We start from the raw sequence: 20,598 nt of genomic DNA, 5'->3' as shown, positions 1-20,598 counted from the left end.
CACTTATATAAAAATATTAGTAATGCAATTAAATTATCTGGTTTTAGTTTTCATTAAGAGTGATACATGGAATCCAAAGAATCTTACTACTGTATAGTGATTTGTTAACATTTGATGAACACTTACTATATGTCAGGTCTTGGAACTGGATTCTCCTTCATCCTTGAAGAGCTCACGTCTGATTAGAGGGGAAAAAGATGAGAAGTATAATAAGTATTCATGAGTTGTTAGAATATCTATGTTTTGGTACCTCCATATGAAAACTATCCAGAAATAATGTATGCTTAGGAAAGCAGAGTTTTTTTTAATATAAATGATAATTATATTGTTTTCTTCTGTACCTGCTGTTTTTCACTGGCAATCTGTCCTGGTACTTATCTGTATCAGTATATAGAGCTTTCCACCTCTCATCCCTTTAAGTGACTGCTTGGTATCTCATTATGTGGATGTGCAATTATTTAACCAGTCCCCTGGGGCTGAACTTTAGGTGGGTTCCTGTGTTTACTATTACAAACAGTTCTGCAGTGAATAGTGTTTATGTGGTTTATTCAAGCATATCTGTTGGACAAATTCCTCTGTGGGATAAATTCCCAGAAGTGCAATAAGAACATCAGAGTCTGCTTTTAAATTTTGGAAAATTTTAGTTTAATCCAGCAATGTCCAATTGTCTATGAGTGCCCACATGCCCGGCTTTGTGTGTGATGGATGTCAGATGTAACTAGAAGGGAGAAATGCAAAATATCAGGTGGGAAGGTCAGGCTAAGGGAATTTGGAGAGTTCACAGCCATAGTCAAGAGGAAAAAGAAGGAAGGTGTCATTGTGTTCCCGTTGGGAAACATTTTGGCTGTAAAGACCCAGAACCATGTGCTCCTTTAGAACCTTGGTACCCACTTCTCTCAGTGTGTGCCCACTGTTGATAAACTAACTGTGCATGTGTCACACTTATAGCTGTCATTTCTGTTAAGATTTGTGGGTAGCTCTATTTTGGAACCTAGGGCTCCAGTTACCAGATGGAGTATTTCCATTTTGCTATTGCATGTCATAACCATCTGAATATCTTAATACACCAAATGATTTCAGCTGTCCCAAACCAGTTTGTCCACTTAGACTTGCTTTGGGGTGCTCTACTTACAGCCCCTAAGTCACATGAATTCTCTGTTCATGATGCCTTCCATCCATCACACTCACTCCATTTCTACTGTCACTCTGCCTGATTTTTCTGCAACCAGACAGTCACACTTCCAAATCCATCTGACTCTGGCTGCTGCCCTAAATTGTTTAAAATACTTTCTTGGTGTCTCCCAACATCGAGGAATTATTAGCCACCATTTCCTTCTATTTACCAGATACAAATCTAAACCCCTTATATATTTTTCATTTCCTTGAAAAATCTTATTATTCTGGATGACTCATTATATGGATTAATCACAGAAAATACTCTGTGCATCCTACTTACTGGCCTTATCACAACACACACCTCCTAACTGGGAGACCCATCTCTCTTTCCAACTTCATCCATTCTTCCACTTCAGTACAAGCCCAACTTACCGCTTTCAGCTAAGCCCTCCTCTCTGAATTTCAATCCCACACAGTTTCACAAAATTGTAATGAATTTGATATATCAGATGTATCTTGCCTGCTGAGTGGTTCTTGGCAGTGGCGGCATGTGTCTTGTGCAGCCACGGTACTCTAAAGGGAACGGACTATAGCTTAATAATTAAATCACAAACTTGCAATCAAGCACCTGGAGTCATTTCCACTAAACCTTTATTTTATAGATAGGGAAGCTCTTAGAAATGCATGCAATCTTTGCATCAATGTGTGCTTATTTAGGGAAAATACTATTATGCAATATTAGTTCTAATTATATATGGGTAAGAGTTTTAGTCACCACCCTTCTTACATAGACTGTTTTCTTTTAAGCACCTACTTGATATTAAGTTAACATCTCTTAGAGAAGTCCACTATTTTTTGTGAGAATGAAGCTGATCATTGCAGACCTCTTTACCCTTCGAGATGAAATAGTGCTGAGTCTAGAGTTGATGTCCTAAATGCAGCTGTCATTGTAAAACCTTGGGCACTTTTGTTCCAAGGAAGTAGCCTCATCACCACTGCACTGTGATGGGTTGATGGGCTGTCTATCATCTGCTAAAGGAATAGCTCATAACTTTCATTCAGGGCTTCTTAGGAAGAATCTCACTTTCTATATAGTATTGTAGAATATGGCTTAAAGTTAAAACAATTTAAATGTGCTCTAGGCTAGCATCAACACACCTATGAAGATGAGTGACAGTCATTGGACCAGTTTTTTGCTGTGACATGAAATGGCCAATTTATGACTTAACCGTGTACCAAAGAATTAGCTGGATTTTTTTTTCATTTCCCTTTTCTATTTCTCTGCCATTTATTGCATTTGTCACTGCATGGTTCTGAGTGCACCAGCTTCCAAATGTGTAGTGGTCATGACTGTAGATGTAGGGAACTCATTTGTGGGAACCAATGCTTGCAAAAGAATCCAAACCTATTTTGGAAAAAAATTCCACCTCTCACAAATATTTTTATATAAATTTGTAAAGCTGGTTATCTTAGAGGTTTCTGGATGTCTGTCTGAAGAACCTTCAGCATCCTTTAATACTTCCCAAAATAACAGCACATTAGATTTATAGAAATTAGAAAGAACTTTGGGGAAGGGTAATGGATTGCTGGCAAATATATTAAAGGAAAGAGGAAAATCACAATTAGCGTAAGGATATAAAATTAGATAGTTTGATATGAAAGAATATGTTTATAGTTGAAAATGATATATCTAAAATTAAGTTGAGATTAAGTCAAAATAAGCAGGATGCAGAATGGTGCATACTGTATATATGCATAATTTCAAATATGTGAATAGGAATTTACATAAAAATGTAAAGAAATGTGGCTATTTGTGTAGTAGGATTAAAAAATGGTCTGTATTTCTTTAGATAGTTCTATTTTTTACAAATGTTTTATATGCATGAATTTTCTCCAATAATAAAAAAGAAAGAAAGCTTTCGGTATTATAAGAGATCAAACATTTACATCCCAGATCTATGAATCGCATTCACTTGTTTACCAGAGTAGGGATTGGATTGTGAGTATGTGTTTTTATATGTGCTATTGTGCTGATAATTCAGCTATGCAAATTTTTTTTAAAAAGCCACAGGAACAGTTAGGAGGCATTACAGTAAAATTCAGATTAAGTTCAGAGCTGGTAAGAATCCTGGCTTCATTCCATATCAGTTATTATTTAAAACTCTCTACTCTTATTTTTTTTCACTAGTAGAATGGTGATAATAGTACCTATTTGAAGCATGTGGCACAGTGCCTCCTGATATAACACCCAGTACTTAATAATTATTATTAACAAGAAACTCTTTCATAGGGCTTACCAGACTCTGAACCAACTGGCTCCTGCAGCCAGTCATGTCACCAAATGAGTCTTTCATACCCAGCCAGTGCTAACAACTTTTCCTTTATCTTTTGTGCCCCACCCCACAGACCCATTCAGAATACTCTTCTGAATGCTCATCCTTTCAGACCCAGCTCAACTAGCACATCCTATTTTCAAGTATTTCCCCCATTCCCTAAGCAAAGATGATTGCTCCCCTTCAACTGTCCTTAGAATACATAGTAGTACCTTTCTGTTACTCATCTACAGACTGTGAAATACCGAGTCATGGCAAGATGCAACTCAAGGCCTTTTATACCTAGACTGTATGCATGCAAAATCAAAAAACAATTTTTTAAAATGAATGAAAGCACATGATTTATCTTACAATCTAAAGATCCCAGTACAGCATCCTCTAGAAATCTACAATGAGATCTTAGCCATTTCTAGACTATTTTATCATTTAAGGATAACAAAAATATATAGATACTTGCAAGTAATATCAAGTATAAAAGGCCTACATTTGATATTGCAATGTAGCATAAGATTTTAGATAATTTGAGGCAAATACATTGTTAATAAATTTGCTTTTAATAGTTTACAGCCCAGTAATATAGCAGCTTGTGATTGATATCAAAATAGTAGCTCCCATTGTTACAGATTAGAAAAACACAACCTCATTTCTATTTGCCTCCATGTCAGATTCTTCTCTTAGTCTGAAAATTTCCCAAATTCTTCAGAACTATAATTGCAAATTATACTTTGGCCTCCATATTATCCTATAATTATTACCTTCTATAATAAGTAGTTTATCACTTTATGAGCTAAGCAGAGTTTTGTCCCCCAAAGGTGATGATTTTCTTTTATTTAAGAAAAATATTTTACTGATGCAAAAGTACTTATTTACACTCCTTTTGAACTATAAAAGTCCATTATCACATTTTTCACCACTTATGGATTGCAGTGACCTTACTTTCTCCTGTTTTTCTTGTCTCTGGTTTATTCAGATGTTTCACAAACATCCCTACCTTGATAGTGTAAGTAATAACACAAATACACACAAAACCAACCTTAGACATCCATTAAGTTTTTCTCATATGGTAAAGTCATTTAAAGATCAATGTAAAGAATAACTGATGGAAATAAAGAACGATTGCTTCATATATGAAAAAGATTAGTTTGGGAAAATGTAAAATACTACCAACTGAGGAAAATGGCTTAGACTCATAAAAAACAAGCTTTTTAAGCTTTCAGCATCAAAAATCCACTGCATACATATTTTGAAAGGCACCTGTTCTTGGCAAAGTTTCATTATAGTGAATGTCTTATTAAAGTTTAAAATTAGCAATCAAGTCACAGTATAGACCTAGTTAAAAAATATCCAGAACCTTCTTAAACAAATGAACTCTGGATTACATTTTAAAATTCATCCCCAGACTCTTTGGGGAGAATTAGTTTGAATTTTTTTTTGAACAGATGGATGTGATGGCGAAGATGATAGCCGGCAATTTTCCTAATACTTAAACAAGGGGCTGGGCATAAATAGTGGATTTTTAGAGGGAGTTGGGCACATTCTCTGTCCTGACTGTGTATCTGCCCCTTCTGCAGCATGCCATGCCTTTCTGGAGGGTCTCTAGTCACTCGGACCTCATGGCCCTACATCATGCCTTGGAACTGGAGTACCTGTAACGACAGCATGGCACTTTGAAACCACCCAACCTCCCTGTGACCAGGGACAAATCCAACAGGCCCGAGTTTCATGTCAGCGCTGGACTCCAGAACTTAATGATATCAACACACCATGTGCAGCTGCTGTCAATTTTGACCTCTGCCCTCGTGGTTAAGGGAGGACCAAGTCTATTTCTTCAGAACAGCTGTTGACTCTAGTACTGTGAATCCAATGAAAATAAGCCATGAGAATGTTCTAGCACAGCGTAATGTGTCTTTGCCACATTAACTACACGGTTCAAACCTGTGAAGAAAGGACCTGCAAACACTTCAGTTTTTAGCATTTTCAATGTGACATAAACAGCTTCCCTAATACAGCAAACTTGATTGCACAACAAAGACTGAAAATGTATTTCCTGAATACCAGTGGAAGAATTTTCTTGTAAAGAAGGTTTACTTTTTGGTGTCTTCTACCCAGGGTAATCTGTACATCTCTACTTATTTATGAACAGACTTTTTATTAAAAAGAAATTTACTGAGGTATAAATCACATACCATACAATTCACCCAGACAGACTTTTTTGACATCAAGTAATTGAAGAGACAATAATGTAAGAAATAAGCAATTAAAGGCCTTTGCCTCATGATGTGGCAAGTACTTTGAATTTTAGCACATTGCAAAGTAGTTTAAAGTATGTCTAATTTAAACATATAATATGTACATCACTGAGACAATCATGTACAGAAATAATTTTTGGTGTAAATTTGTAATAATGGATGATTCTTTTACATATTGTTTAGGGAAATGATATTGAAAGGCAGTAAAGCCTTCTCAGTGAAGCTTGAGGCAACAGGTGCACAAACTCATGTGCAGTGCCTTATCCGAGTATTGGGTATAAATATGTAGATAATGGATTTTTTTTTTGATAATGTTGTCAAGACCAAAAGCATGGATGTCAAGTGTCAATAAGGAGTTTGTTTTCCAAATCCTTTTTCCCCATCAGTTCTTCTATCTAAATTTTGTTAATGCTGTTAGGAGGATCTTGATAAAATAACACAGCAGCTTCTTCATTTGGAAACATGAAAAGTTCTCTTATCACCTTTTTCATTTCAACACTAATGTATTATATGTAACTATTTGGAAAAGTGATTATTCAAATGCTTCATCCCATGGAAAGAATATAGATGATAGATATATTTTATTAATAAAAATGGTTCATGAATGGGAGACTAACAGAGTTTTAATGTGCTCAGAATTATTATTGTGTCTGTATTTTCTTGTTTAGGTACAGGAAGACATTTCCATGTGGCTAGACATCAGCATAACTTTGCATTACTCCACAAGTTCAAATCCCCTCTCTTTTCCTCCCCGTGCAGAGGAAAGTTCATTGCCAACAGTGAATGTAGCTGGTCTCCATCACCAAAAAATTAATGTTAGCCTCCACTTATATCATGACAAGCGTAAATCTTGGGGGAGGGAAAAGTGTCACCATGGTCACACAATAGGAAAGTCTCTCCCAAAGTGATCAATTTGTCCAAGCAAGTTAGTCTTTGGCATCTAAAGCTTTCCATTTCAATGAAATTATTCTTTGGATACATTTTATTTAATATTGTATTGCGTCCCCCACCCAGCTTTGACCCAGAGTAGCTAAAGAGCTATTCCATCCTTATCTGAAGTTTCGTGTTGCTGCTATAATTAGTCATTTGTAAATTCTCCAAATCGTGTGACAATTGAGTTAGCTTCTCTTTTTTTTCCCTTTTTCGCTTGAAGCAAACAGAAGTTGATGATTTATTTTTTTTTTTAACCTTCTCATTTTATGTTCTTGTACTCTGAAGACTGAAAAGACAAAACTCATTTTGGCCTTACTGTAAAAAGGTGTGTCGTGTCCACAATTGTGTACAGAATTTTTCTTCATTAATTTTTGTGTTTAAATTAATAAAATTGATTTGTGAAGTACTATCCACTCCTCGAATATCAATATCATCTTTTTCCTGGTGTTTATAGGAAATAGTAGGACTTTGGTTGCATTGGAACACTCAAAAGCCCACAAAGGAAGTTGCAAGAAGCAGCTGCCGTGATGGCTTTATCAGTCCTTCAGGGAACCAAGCTGGTAGGCAACAGCTGTTTCTCTGATCACTAAGAACTGATGAATGGAAAAGCTCTTTCTTTCTCCAAACTCTATAAACTGAACCCTCACTCAGATTTATCTACTAGAGGACAGATTTCAGCTTAAAATATCTTGGATTGCAAGTCATAGATTTAGCCACTTAAATACCCAAGGGACAGCAAATATAAGGCAGTTTCATCGAAAAGAACACCCACAACATATATCTCTACGATTAGCCAGATTAATCACCAACAGAGAGCTGTAAAACAGCACAACTCACTTCCTCCTGAGAAGTTAATCTTAGAAACACAACATGCATACATACAGACACATGAAAATCAAATGTACATTTGTCTGACCCATCTATTAGCTCCATGAGGTACATTTTTCACACACACACACACACACACACACACACACAAAATGAAGCAGGTTGAAGAGTGAGGTGTCCACCTTGAAAACAAAGGAGGTTGGGGAAGAACCTTTAAAGAGAGTTTGGTGTGTGGAATGAAGGGATTACTCGGCCATAGGAAAAGTAAGAAAAGTAGGCAAAATGGAGGAGACACACTCCAAAGATGAATTTTTTAAAGCAGCGCTTCTACCATGACACCCTGTGGCCAAAACATTTAAAGGGTTCTCCTTTGGGGATTAGAGCTCATATATTTCCCCTGGGCATTCTAGAGCTTCCAAATGCAGGCTGGCCCTTCTCCTCAGCATTATCTCATTACCTTAAGGAGCAAACCTTCAGGATGCCAGGCCAGCATATCATGCTCTTCAATGGAGCAAACAGCCCCGCCTCATCTTTGCTAGAGCCTTCCCAGTAATGGCAATGACCTCCCCCAGCCTCAGTCCACCCAAACTGTGGCCAGCTCCAGTCCCCACTCTTCTGCACAGCCACCTTTGGCATCATGGTATTGTGTTAGCAACTTCTTCTGAACTTCCCATGCACCCACCCTCTACCTTGGCAGTTCACACACATTCCATTCAACAGATTCATGGAACCCTTCTTGTGTGCATTGTCCTGGATGCCCCCAGGTCCGAGATCACATTGGAGCTGGTAGAAATAGACAGTAAATGAATTACTGAATGAATGAATAAGATATCCTCAAGTCAGAATGGTTCTTTGTGGAAAGTTAACACAGAACATGGGTAATAGACATCGTAAGCCTCCTTGAACAGAATGTTTGACCTGAGACCTGACTACTAGGGAGTAGGCAGCATGACTACTAGGTTAGGGGCAAAGCATGCAGGCATGTTTGTATTGTAGGAATGAAAAACACACCTTTGGGACCAAGAGGAGAGGTGTAGGAGATGATTTTGTAAAGGAAGAGAGAAACCAGAAAGATCTTGAGGTCATGCTAAGGGTTTTAGGTGCCATTCTGTAAAAAGGGAGGCCATTGAAGTTTTTATGCGAGGATATTAACTGCTCCTCCTTATTCTTTGAAATGATCACTCTGGCTTCTTTATGGAAAACAGGCTATAGAGGAGCCAGAGAAGTATGTAAACCAGTTATTAGGTCATTAATTCAGTCCAGATCAACAATGGTCAGATTTGAACTAGGATGGTGGAGAGGGAAATCTGGGGTTTATTTTTAGTGATAACAATGATGGGATTGGCTAATAGGTTGGAGAGGGAGACTGGTGAGACACAGGAAGAATCCAGAAATGTCCAAAGTATCTAAACACTGTGCAAAGACAGCCCAGTGGTTAGGAGCCTGGCTTCTGTACTCAGATGGGCTGGAATCTCAGCTTCCTTAACCTGGTAGGCCAAGCTTCTCAACTTCTCTGAGCCTTAGTTTCCTCAACTGTAAGAGGGGAGTAATAATAAGAGCTACTTTCAAGAATTATTCTGAAGACAATATGTTAAAATACATAAAGTATTTGGAACAATACCATCTCCTCGCATCACTGTGTTGTTCTCGCCTAGACTAGAGAACAAGATGGAAGCATTGGGCCAGAGGCTATGAGAGAATTTGTTATGGTTCTAGAAAAGGGTCCATGAAGGTACTGATGGAGGCAAAGGGTAGCACTAGCCCAGGCAGGCAGGAGAAGCTTCCTGAAGAACGAATGGATATCTCATTCATTCTTGAAGGCTGGGGAGGAGCTGGCCCAAGCAGAGCCAGGAGCAGAGAAGAGCCCGCCCGAGAGCAGCCTAAATCAGGAAGGGATGCAGCAAGCTGGAGAAGAGAAGGAAGGACAAAGCCTCAGGACTGTGGCTCTGGAGCTGAGAGAGGGAATGGTAGGTGGCAAGGAGAAGGAGAGGGCCAGGCTCTGTCCTTTATCTCAGAATAAAACTTCAGCCTCTGGGCTCTAATGTACAATCATGACTGTTCTCCTTCACGGAAGAAAGAGGTGGAAGAGAATAGGAGCAGTAGTTCAGCTCCTGCATTAGCATCCACCACCTTCCCTGTGGTTGACATTTCTATACTAGACTAGACTTCCAGTGTTGGGTCAAGGTGCTGTCTAGTCGAGCTCCTTTTATTTTACAGATTACAGAACTTGGATTAAATGCTTTGCCCAAGCATCACAGTCAAATAAAGCAAAGTCATACCTCAGCCCACCCTCTTGGATGCATGCAGAATTGTGAGAAGATTAGGAGCTAGATGGCCAGGAAAAATAAGCTTGGCCTGTCTTATCTATCACTAAATAAAGAGGTAATATAAGGTGTTCCTTTTCAATTTTCAAGGTCTGTCTAGCATTCTGTCCAGTTAGTACAATTTTCCAATGATATCTGAATGCCTTTTTAGCTTTAGTGTCTCAATCCTATGTCATCCTTCCTGATTTGTTTTAAAATTGGTCTTTTATTGAGCCAGACAAAGAACACACACACACATTTTGTAATAACTTCTTAAGTTTGTTTTTCAAAACTTACATATGACATGGATATTTCCCAATTCAAATAAATATAAAAGGAGACCATTTGCCTAACAGAATGCAGACTTAACGGACATTGTTTGCTCACTTAAGACTTATAAGAAATTTCTTCCCAGACACTGAACTTTATCCACATTATGCACAGCTACAAAGCTCGGGCTGCAATAGCCCCATCCATCCTATCTGGTATAGTTTCTCGACAAGCCAAAAGAATCGCATTGGTAAGAGCACGTCTTTCTTTCAGTGTCTCTCTGAGCGTTTCCATTTCTCTGCATTCTGTGTGATTATACAAACTGACAGGATGACTTGTGGCAGAAGAAATGAAAGGGTTTGTAATTTAGGAAACCTCTGGCCCCGCTGACTGAAAGCAGGTTGTTTGTAAAAAGGAAATCCTGACCTCAGCTCACTGGCAAACTCTGTCAGAAGCAATAGAAGGGAGCAAAGGAGAAAGAACAGTGCTGGGGATTTTTATTGGCACCAGAAGAAAAATGGATTCTCTGCCAGAGGAAAGCCCTTCAAGAAGAACTTGCCACTGGGGGACCAAGACACGCCCCAAATCCGTGAGTGTGTGACTGCATGGTCGCATGGGGGTTCTGCTCTGGTCTGTGGGCGGGTTGCACAGGGGGAGTTTTACTGCTTGGGACAATAGCTAGACCAACAGCCTTCAAAGTGGATTGATCCCTCCTGTCCTGAGGCTGCAGGCACACCATAGCCTGCTCTGTCATTATCCTGGTTTGACAGAAAGCTCAAGGTGCCTGCTGTGAAAGGGATGCGCTACCCAACATTCTCTATGTTGTCCCTCTCTCACAACTGATCCTCCTGCATGCCGCGCAACTCCCTAAAAGGGGTTTAGGTCCTATGAGTTCTGATCTCTGGTTGGTTCTCAATTGACTATCCCCCTGACGTCCTCTGGAGTGGTTTTGACAGATATCCATGCATGAGAGTCCCACCCTGAAGCTTCTAATTTGATTTCTCTGGGGTGTGGCTGCAGCTATTACCTTGTGCCAGCAGATGTGAGATACCTCCACTGCCAATCACCTGCAAGCAAGATGAAGGCCAATTTTGGAAGTATATTTCCTAGCTCTCGGCCATTATAGTCCATTCTGCACATCCCACCCATGCCTTTGAAACCCCCATGACCCCACTCCACTGCATTCAATAAGTGTCCAGAAGGGCTCCTCTGTAAGTGTAGAGTTCTGCCTCATGACGTTTGCCCTCAAGGGGCTGCCATCTATCTACTAGGAAAACATATGGTAAGGGCAGCCATGGTCTGTGAAGAGGGCCAAATTTGATTTCAAGGACAGCTGCAAAGGGGGTGCGGTGGGGTGGGGGGTAGAGCAAAGAGCTTTAATTTTTGATGGAAGCCCTCAAAGCACAGCAATGAATGTTGCCTGAGGAAATGAGAAGGAAGTGAGATTTTCATTTTCCTAAATGAAAGATAAGGACAAGAAGCTGAAGAGCTTCCTAAACCTAACCATCCTCCCAAACCCCCAGCCAATGACCCTCTTGTTCAAGCTTCAAACTTAGTACTCAAAAGGCATTCTCAATTTCTTCCCACCACTTTCAGTCTTTTACCAAATCTTGCCAATTTCCCACAGAACACATCTCCAGTGGGCCTGGGGCTCCTCTGCCATGTCACCAGTGCCCTGCTCCATGCTCCTAGAAGAGTTCACTGCTGCTTTCCTGGCCCTTACTGGTCCTGCTCTGATGCATCCCCTACAGCACAGCCTGAGGGATCTCTGTAAAAGATAATCCTGGGCCAGGTGCAGTTGTGCACACCTGTACTCCCAGCCGCTCAGGAGGCAAAGGCAGAAGGATCCCGAGTTCAAAGCCAGCCTCAGCAATGGTGAGGCACTAAGCAATAATAGGGCTGGGACATGACTCAGTGGTTGAGTGCCTCTGAGTTCAATCCCCAGTACCTCCTCCCCACCAAAAAAAAAGGTAATCCTGTTGTGGCACTGCCTGTTACTGTTGCTTTTAGGATTTTAGGATAAAACTTAAGGTTCTCAAGTGTGTGGCTTGATTAGACCACCCAGCCTCTCTCACCTGCTCGGGTCCCCCTTAGGGGGACCTTCTTAGGCTTTTGCTCCATGAGGTTCCTTGTTGGATCTTGAAAATCCTAGGTGTCTCTCCACATCAAGGCCTTCACATGTGCTCCCTGCCTGGAGGACTCTTACATCACTGCTGTTGTTGTTCCTAAACCTTTAAGTCTCAGTCTTTTTTTCTCTCTTTTTATTTTTTTTAGGGCGGATACCAGGGATTGAATTCAGGGACACTCAACCACTGAGCCAGTCCTCAGCCCTGTTTTGTATTTTATTTAGAGACAGGGTCTCACTCAGTTGCTTAGCATCTTGATTTTGCTGAGGCTGGCTTTGAACTCATGATCCTCCCGTCTCAGCCTCTGGAGCCACTGGGATCACAGGTATGTGCCACTGCGCCTAGCTAAAGTCTCAGTCTTTAGCACACCCTTTCTAAGTCTTTCTGACCCATTGGTCTAAAAACAGACAGTTCCTCCCAGCAAAACCCTACAGTCTCCTTCAGTCACACAATACCTTCTTCTCACTTGCCATAGTTTGTCTCCTCTTTAGATCTGTTTGATTACTTTGACTCTCTCAATAGGCTGTTATCTCCAGGAAGATGAGGGACAGACAGACATCACTGCCATTCAACTCTCAGCACCAAAGATAATGCTTGATATATTGGTGCTTTTTAGGTTAAATCTCATAATACTCAAATTAAAACACTTACTGGCTCCATAGATGAATAAATAATAAATGAGCAATTTCTGAAAAATTGATTTGGTCTAGATTAGTAAGAAGAAAGTCAGGAGTCTGGGCTTGGAAACTCAGGAAACTTAGAAACTCAGGAGTCTGGGCTTCATCAAGCCATCAAAGAATTTTACCCTGGGATGGTGGGGGTGATAGAATCAGATGTATATCCATTGGATTCATGATGGAGAAGGGTGTAGAATTAGGAGGATGGGAGTCATAGGAGGTGGTAGCCATAATCCAAGCAAGATGTAAGGATTGTCTGTCCAAGGGTGGCCCTGGGGACAAAAATGTAGACCCCACACAGCAGGTGTACCAGAGGCAGAGCTAGTCATGAGATAGAGGGGCAGTTTCCAAGACCCTCTACTTCTCTTCCCTCCTCCCCCATCACTGGGAAGGAACAGGCTCCCCTCAGCCCTGTGCAAAGTTGTGTATAATTAAGTCAGAAGGTTTCAGCAGAGGGGAGGGCGTTGTTTCGTTTGAAATTGTCTCACTATTCCTGAACTAGAAGCCTTCGCTGTCTGGAAGTAATTTTATAAGTCATTGGATGTGTGTGTTATAACAAACCGTTTGGAGGGGCAAGAATAGCAACCTGGTTTCCCTGATGGGCTCCAGAAAGTGCAGCCATGGGGGTTAAACCCTTTAATTGAGGAAATGTCACTTTTCCATTTCAAATGGGGGAGGGCAGCTAGCTGAAGATTTTAAAGATATAAACCCTCCCTCCCCAAGCTTTTGTAACTGCTAAAGTCATAGCCAGGAGGTGGTCTCTGCCAGACCCAACTTCAGCCATTCCTGGAGGGGATGCAAAGTTGCTCCCTGAACCTCCCAATGATGGTGTTGCATGGGTCCAGATAAATCAAGCATCAGCACCTGCCTTAAGTTTCTTAATACAATACCTCTTTGACTGTCACTGAGCCCAGCTCAAGCAAAAAAGTATTGAAGAGGAGGGGAAAAAAGAGAAGAAAAATAAAGACAAAAAAGTAGGGTGGAGAGAAGGGGGAAAGTTTGTTGTGTTACCTTGGACACAAGGACTGGGTCATTGGGGAGGATTCTGCTACACCTGGTTTAGGGGTAAGGGTGTGTGTGTGTGTGTGTGTGTGTGTGTGTGTGTGTAAGAGAGACAGAGAGAGAAGAGAGACAGGGGGTAGGGGACAAGGAGAGAGGGAGAGAGAATGAGAATCAGAGAGACAGACACCTGGACAAGTGCCCACCAGGTCACATAGGGATCAAAGTCCCTGGGAGCACAAGTCCAGACAGCCCACAGGAGAAACCAAGGGCCCAGAACAGTGTGACTGAGCAGTAGGATCCCTCTGCCTCCTCTGAGAGGCTCTCCAGGAGGGGCATCTCTCACCTCTTTGCCTCCCAGAGTCCCTATTTGTAGGAACCGCACAGGAGGAAGCACCACAGGCTCCATCACCTAGCCCATTCAGTATTTCAAAAATAGGAAAGGCTTTCCAGAATTTCCATCTTCTCAAAGTAGTTAAAATGCAAGAGGGAGGGGGAGGAGTTGAAGGAGGAAGCACACACCCTTATTGGAACAGTATTGTTTTGAAAAACTTCTGCCCTCTGGGGTTGAATGCATTTCTTGGCCCAGTGGAATCAAGAGGTACCACGATAGCTCCAGAAATGTTTCCAGCCCCTGACCTTGATATTTATTTGCAAAGCTTGACAGGAAATCAGTGCTGTGTGTTCCATGAAAAACAAAGGAAAATGCAGGAATCAGAAAAAACAACAGACTGCCCTAAACAGCCTTACATCAATAGACTTTAAAGAAAGTTGAATGTCAGAAAAATAGTTTCCTTTGACATGGAACCTTTTGACATGTTCTGAAGACCCGCTGTGTGCAGGTTCCTGGGCTAGGTGCTGACAAACTCTGTGCCTTGGGAAGCCTTTTCCCAGGGTGGGGGCTGGGTGCTGCTAAGATAAAGGCAGTAAGTGAGGGATTTAGACTTCTCCATTAAAGCACACTAGGATGGGAGAGATTGTTTGGGAAGATGCCTAGGACAATATAATATTTAATCTGCCTTGTGAAGTTGATGTGGGAATCAGATGAACAAAGAAAAAAGAGCATAATTGGGGGGGACAAACAGATAATATCTAGAACAATTTCAGAAATTAAGCCTTAAACCAACTCTAAAAATTAAGCCTGGCACTGGATGACTTGATAGTCAACCTATTTATATGGTGCTTTCTATGTCTATTGTGAGATTTCATAGCATAGCAAAAATACATCATATGCATTTGTTAGACTTATCAGAGGTTGCAAACTCAAATGCCAACAAAAATCAGGTAGACAATAAAGAGTCATTTGCCACATGACATTTTGGTGAACAACAGACCAGAAAAACACCCACAATCCCCTATGATTGCATTGCCTGGTGATGCTGTAGTCATCTTTGTTTGTATAAGTACATTTTACAATGTTTGCATAATGCTAAAATTGCCTAGCATTTCTGAGAATATATTCCCATGATTAAGTAACATAATGACCAAAAATGAGTGAATGATATGGACCTATTATAGAAATTCCAGGACTTTCTCATTTTAAAAAAGCTTCCACAGGGACAGGAGTTTAGGATGTGCATCTATGCTATAAGAAAAAATATAATAACAAGTACCAGTAATCAGCAATAGGCAGTCATCCTCAGAGCTAGGGAGTCGAGAGAGTGTGGCAGGGACTATGTCAGACACAAAACCATAAATCCTACATAAAAAAATAACAGCTGTTTCCCAATTCTAACCAGTTGTTTCCATGTAGGAATATTGGCTCAGGTATTAGGTTTTTCCAGTTTTTCAAGAGAAGCCATGGATCCTGCTGTTATGGGGAGTGGATGGTTGGAATCTTAAATCTTGTAAATTAAGGATCAAAATTAAAGATTTTGCAAGCCAATTAAAACATGATGGAGCTCACAGTTTAAAACATTCAGTTAGAGGGGAATGTCTAGGAAGACTTCAAGGAGACACTGAGCCCTCAGAAGATACTGACAGAGCTAAACGCTTCAGGTAGTTGGCCAAGAGGCAAAATTGACTTCAGAATGTCATCTTCTAGGTGGCCTGTGATCCTAGCCACTCAGGAGGCTAAAACAGGAGGATCACAAGTTTAAGCACTCCCTCAGCAACTTAGTAGGACCCTGTCTCAAAAATAAATAGGGCCAGGATGTAATGCAGAGATGGAGAGCCCCTGGGTCAAATCTCCAGTACTATGGGGAGAAAAAAGCCATCAAAATCAGTGTCCCTAAACTTGGCTACCCAAAATGAACTTGGAAATTTCCCATTAAATATTCTAAATATTTCTTGTACATACTAGAACATGGATAAACCCTGAAACATTAGATTAAATAAGTTGGACACATACACATAAACTTATTCTACTGATATAAGGACCCTAGAATAGGCAAATTCAGAGAGATAAAATGAGGTACTGGGGGCTTAGGTTAGGGAGGAAGTTGTTGCTTAATGGGTACAGAGTATCTGCTTACTTTGCATAATGCTAAAATGAAAAGTTCTCGAGCTGGATAGTGGTGATGGTGGTACAACCTTCTGTAGGTACTTAATGTCATTGAATTGTGCACTTACTAATATTAAAATTTTAATTTTTCTAAAAAAAGTATGTAATTTCAATGCTGCCTGCTTTTTAATTTTTAAAAAGTATGTAATTTCAATAATGCCAGAAATGGAGTATGGAAATATGTAATTTAAAGAGAAATGTTTTTGCCCTCAACTTCACTTCAAATGAAAAATGAGCCAGGCGATCCCCCCTCATCCTCCTCCCATTCCTATCATAAATGACTAAGAATTGTTGCACCGAGTTCTTGCATCTAAACACTGGGTACTTCACAGGCAACAACCCCAATTACTTAACTAGTCAACCTGGATTTCATACAGTTTGAATCTGATTCCATCAGTTGTCCTACTGTTCACTGATAGGATTTTGGGATATGGGAGGGATGACAGGAGGCTTCAGATTCTCCAAAGAATACAGCCTTGTGATTCTTTATGCATGTGTAATGTGTGTATAGGTTTTTAACCATATTGGTTTAAACATTACAATTTAATCAACTGTCTTACAATTTTTCCTTATCTTAAAAATTTTTAATTACCACATATCCTTTCTTCCACTTCTATACTTAGATTGGTTCTTCTCTTTTGATAGCTATCTAAATATTATACTATATACAGGTAGCATAATTTATTCAATATATTTTCCATGAATATAAATCGAAATAGTTTGCTAGATTTTTCTATTATAAATTATGCTGTAATCAACATTCTTTTACATGTGTATTTATAAATGTGCAGAAGTAATTCATGGAAATGCTATAGAAATATAATGGGAAGGTCAACAGGTATTACTATTGAAATGCCAGTAAAATTTGCCAAATTGTTCTGCAATAAAAGACTTTTAATTCTATGAAAAGTGGAATCTGGAAGGCTTCTTATCCTCTGAAGAGTTCTACTTCAGAGATTCCAATTACAGTAGTGAGGTATGGTTTGGAGACTAATATTATTTAAAACATTACATGACCACTTGCTTTTTGGACCCATTGATCTCAATACAAGCTCTACATTAAATTGTGTGTTGTCCTTGAAAGTTAAATCTGAAAACTTCAGAAGATTATTGATAGAATCAAAGAATTCTTAAGTAAATGGAAGGATATGCCACGTTCATGAATTATAGAAAGAAGTCAGTTCTCATCAAATAGATGAGTGGATTAAAAGCCATCTCATCGTCTAAGAAGAATGACAGAGCATGAACAGGTGCATGAGAGAGAGAGAGTGTACTTTCATACTAACAAACAAGGGAATTCTTTAAAAAATAAACAAAGTTAGAAAACTTACAAAACAGATATTAAAATTGATCCCAAAGCATAGCCATTAAAGCAGTGTGATCTTGGCACAGAATAGACCAAACAGGGCTAACAGAACATAACAGAGTAAAAACTAAGTATATTCTGTTATTGGTGGTTGACTAGGATGAGAATAGAGTAGAGAAAGGATGCCTTTTCAATAAATTGTGCTAGGTCAATTGGCTTTCCATGTTGGGGACAAAAATGGATCTTGACCCCTATCTCTTACCACACAAAAATAAAATCCTGATAGTTTACATATGGACTCACAACATATTAGAAGATGATATATGAAAATATATTCATGACCTTCAGATAAGAAGAGAGTCGCCTTTTTTTTAAAAAAACTGATACCAGGGATTGAAACTCAGGGGCACTTAACCATTGAGTCAGATCCCCAGCCCTATTTTATATTTTATTTAGAGTCAGGGTCTCACTGAGGTGCTTAGCACCCTGCTTTTGCTGAGTCTGGCTTTGAATTTGTGATACTCCTGTCTCAGCCTCCTGAGCTGCTGGGATTATAAGCGTGTGTCACCACACCCGGCAGGAAGAGATTCTTAAATGGATGCAATGAACATTTTGAAAATGATAACTGGATTATGTAAAAATTAAGATGTTCTGCTCATCAAAACATATCATTAAGAGTGAAAGGGCAAAAGAAGGGTGGGAAAGATATTTGCAATACATATATCTGACAAAGTACTCAAACAGAATAAATGAACTTTACAACAATATAAAAAAGACAAGAAAACTCAAGATTAAAAATGAGTCATCTAGGCATGGTAGCACACACCTGTAATCCCAGCAATTCTGGAAGCTGAGGCAAGAGGATTGCAAGTTAAAGGTAGCCTCAGCAACTTAGACCCTCTCTCAAAATATAAAAAGAGTTGGGGATGTTGCTCATTGAGCCCCTGGGTTCAATCCCTGGTATCAAAAAAAATTAATAGATTCTTATACGTCTTGTAATAAGATATCCAACTGGCCTCTAAACGTAGGAAAAGTTGCTCATTTCATTGGTCAAAGAAATGTGAATTAAAGCAATGTGATACCTTCACATATCACCAGAATGGCTAAAATGAAAGAGAAATAATACTAACAAATGGTGCTAGTAGATGATACATCAGTACAGCCTCTTTTGTAAAGATGTCTACTAAATTAGATCAAGGTACTATTTATGCCACTTATCTAATAATATGTATTGCCTTGAAAAACAAGGGTTGGTTTTTACATATGTATTTCTTAACTCCCTGCCCAACATTTTAAACTTCTTGGAGTAGGAATAGTGTCTCATCTGCTATACAATCAGTAAAGTAAATAAACAGAAGTATCTGTTGATGGTGCAACTGACTTAAACTGCAGATCAACTTACTTTCATGTTACAAAAAAAAAAAGACAAAATCCTCTCTAATTTATTGTTTCTTATACATATATACACACATGTATACTTTGTCTACTGTTGGAGTATGCTGGTCTCTTAGGTGTCAGGTAAATAATCTACTACATTTCCATTTCTGGGAATTTATCCAGACGTCTATTCTCATTTATTTATGCACCAGTGTTATGGTTTGAATCTTAAACATCTGCCAGAGGTCCCTGTGTTAAAAGGCTTGGTAGCCAGCCTGTGGCACCATAGTGGAATTGTGGAACTTTTAAGATATAGGATCTAGTGGAAGAAAGTTAGGTCACTGGAGGTATACCTTTGAAGGAACATTTGGACCCTGACCCCTCCTCTCTTCCTTTTACTTCCTAATTGAGGTGAGTGTCATCCTCTGTCATGCACTCCTACCATGGTTTACTGTTCTCCTATAGGACTAAAGTGATGACCAAGTGAGCATGAACTGAAACCATAGCCAAAATAAATCTTTCCTCCTTGTGAGCAGATTATCTCAGGTATTTTGTTACTGTAGCAGAAAGTCAACCAGAAACTGTGATAGGTACTGAGGGTATAATGAAGAGCATATATGATTACATTCTGGGCCTCATAGCACTTAAACCCAACTGGGATAATCACAACCAGATCATAAAAATGGATGTTTAATGACCAATGTAGATGCATTCTGAATAATAATTAATGTGTTTATAAGCTAGGGACTTCTGCCTCTGTGATCCAGTAGAAACTTCTATGTCTCACATACAATAATGTAGCCTACTTTGTGTTGGATTAATTGTCTAAATTTCCCTTTAGTACCTTAGCTCTGAGGAAAGTGTCACATTCGTTTTTCCATTGCATGTCCAGCACATAACACATGGTTCAATTAATTAAAAATAAATTAAGGTACATCAATGTGATGAAATACTGAGAAATCAGTAATCAGATGATATATAACCATATGCCTATAGTTATAGAAAGCTTTCCACAATATACCATTTAGTGAAAAAAAAGTACAGTGTGTGTGAACATATATATGTACATATATATCTTAAATATATATTATTTGTAGCTGTGGTAAAAGACTTAGTTGAATGTACAGACATCTCCCCAGTATAAGCAGGGTATTGGTTCCAGGACTCCCTGTGGACACCAAAATCCTTGATTATGTCTATATGTTTTGAAGTTTCCAATGGAAAAAAATGATAAAAATGATGTCTAAAATAATTAAGATGTTAAAATAAGAATTTTCCTATTTTCTAATCATCGACTTTGGCAAGCTTCAGCTCAAACACAGGGTTGTCTGCAAAGAGGTAATTTCTTCCCTGAAGCTGTAGGTTTTGAAAGGTAACATGTCCAGTCCAACATGTGCAGTTTTGGGGACATTCCAGGATATCTGCTATTCCTTCTATCTGCCCCCTGTGTGGGGTGGAAAATTACTGGTTGTCTGGGCAGGACAGCCTCCTGCAGTGGAAGACCTGACTCTGGCTTCTCCCTGGCAAATACTTTTTGCCCTCAAGGAGATCTGGACTCCTTGGGAGATAACAAAGGAC

At 39.4% G+C, this 20,598-nt stretch overlaps 1 protein-coding gene across 1 annotated transcript in view; it reads left to right on the top strand.

Moving 5' to 3' along the window:
• Eya1 (EYA transcriptional coactivator and phosphatase 1) overlaps window positions 1-5,770 on the top strand; it is a 140,169-nt gene extending 134,399 nt beyond the window's left edge. The window contains exon 16 of the mRNA XM_076835421.1: window positions 5,021-5,770. Coding sequence (XP_076691536.1) covers window positions 5,021-5,101 — 81 coding nt within the window. The 3' untranslated portion in view covers window positions 5,102-5,770. The remainder of the gene's footprint in view (window positions 1-5,020) is intronic.
• The last annotated feature ends 14,828 nt before the right edge of the window (window positions 5,771-20,598 follow it).

The sequence above is a fragment of the Callospermophilus lateralis genome, chromosome 16 (genome assembly GCF_048772815.1).
Source record: "Callospermophilus lateralis isolate mCalLat2 chromosome 16, mCalLat2.hap1, whole genome shotgun sequence".
NCBI lineage: Eukaryota > Metazoa > Chordata > Mammalia > Rodentia > Sciuridae > Callospermophilus > Callospermophilus lateralis.
The sequence above is the reverse complement of the archived record's forward strand: the minus strand, read 5'-3'. Positions and strand labels throughout refer to the sequence as shown.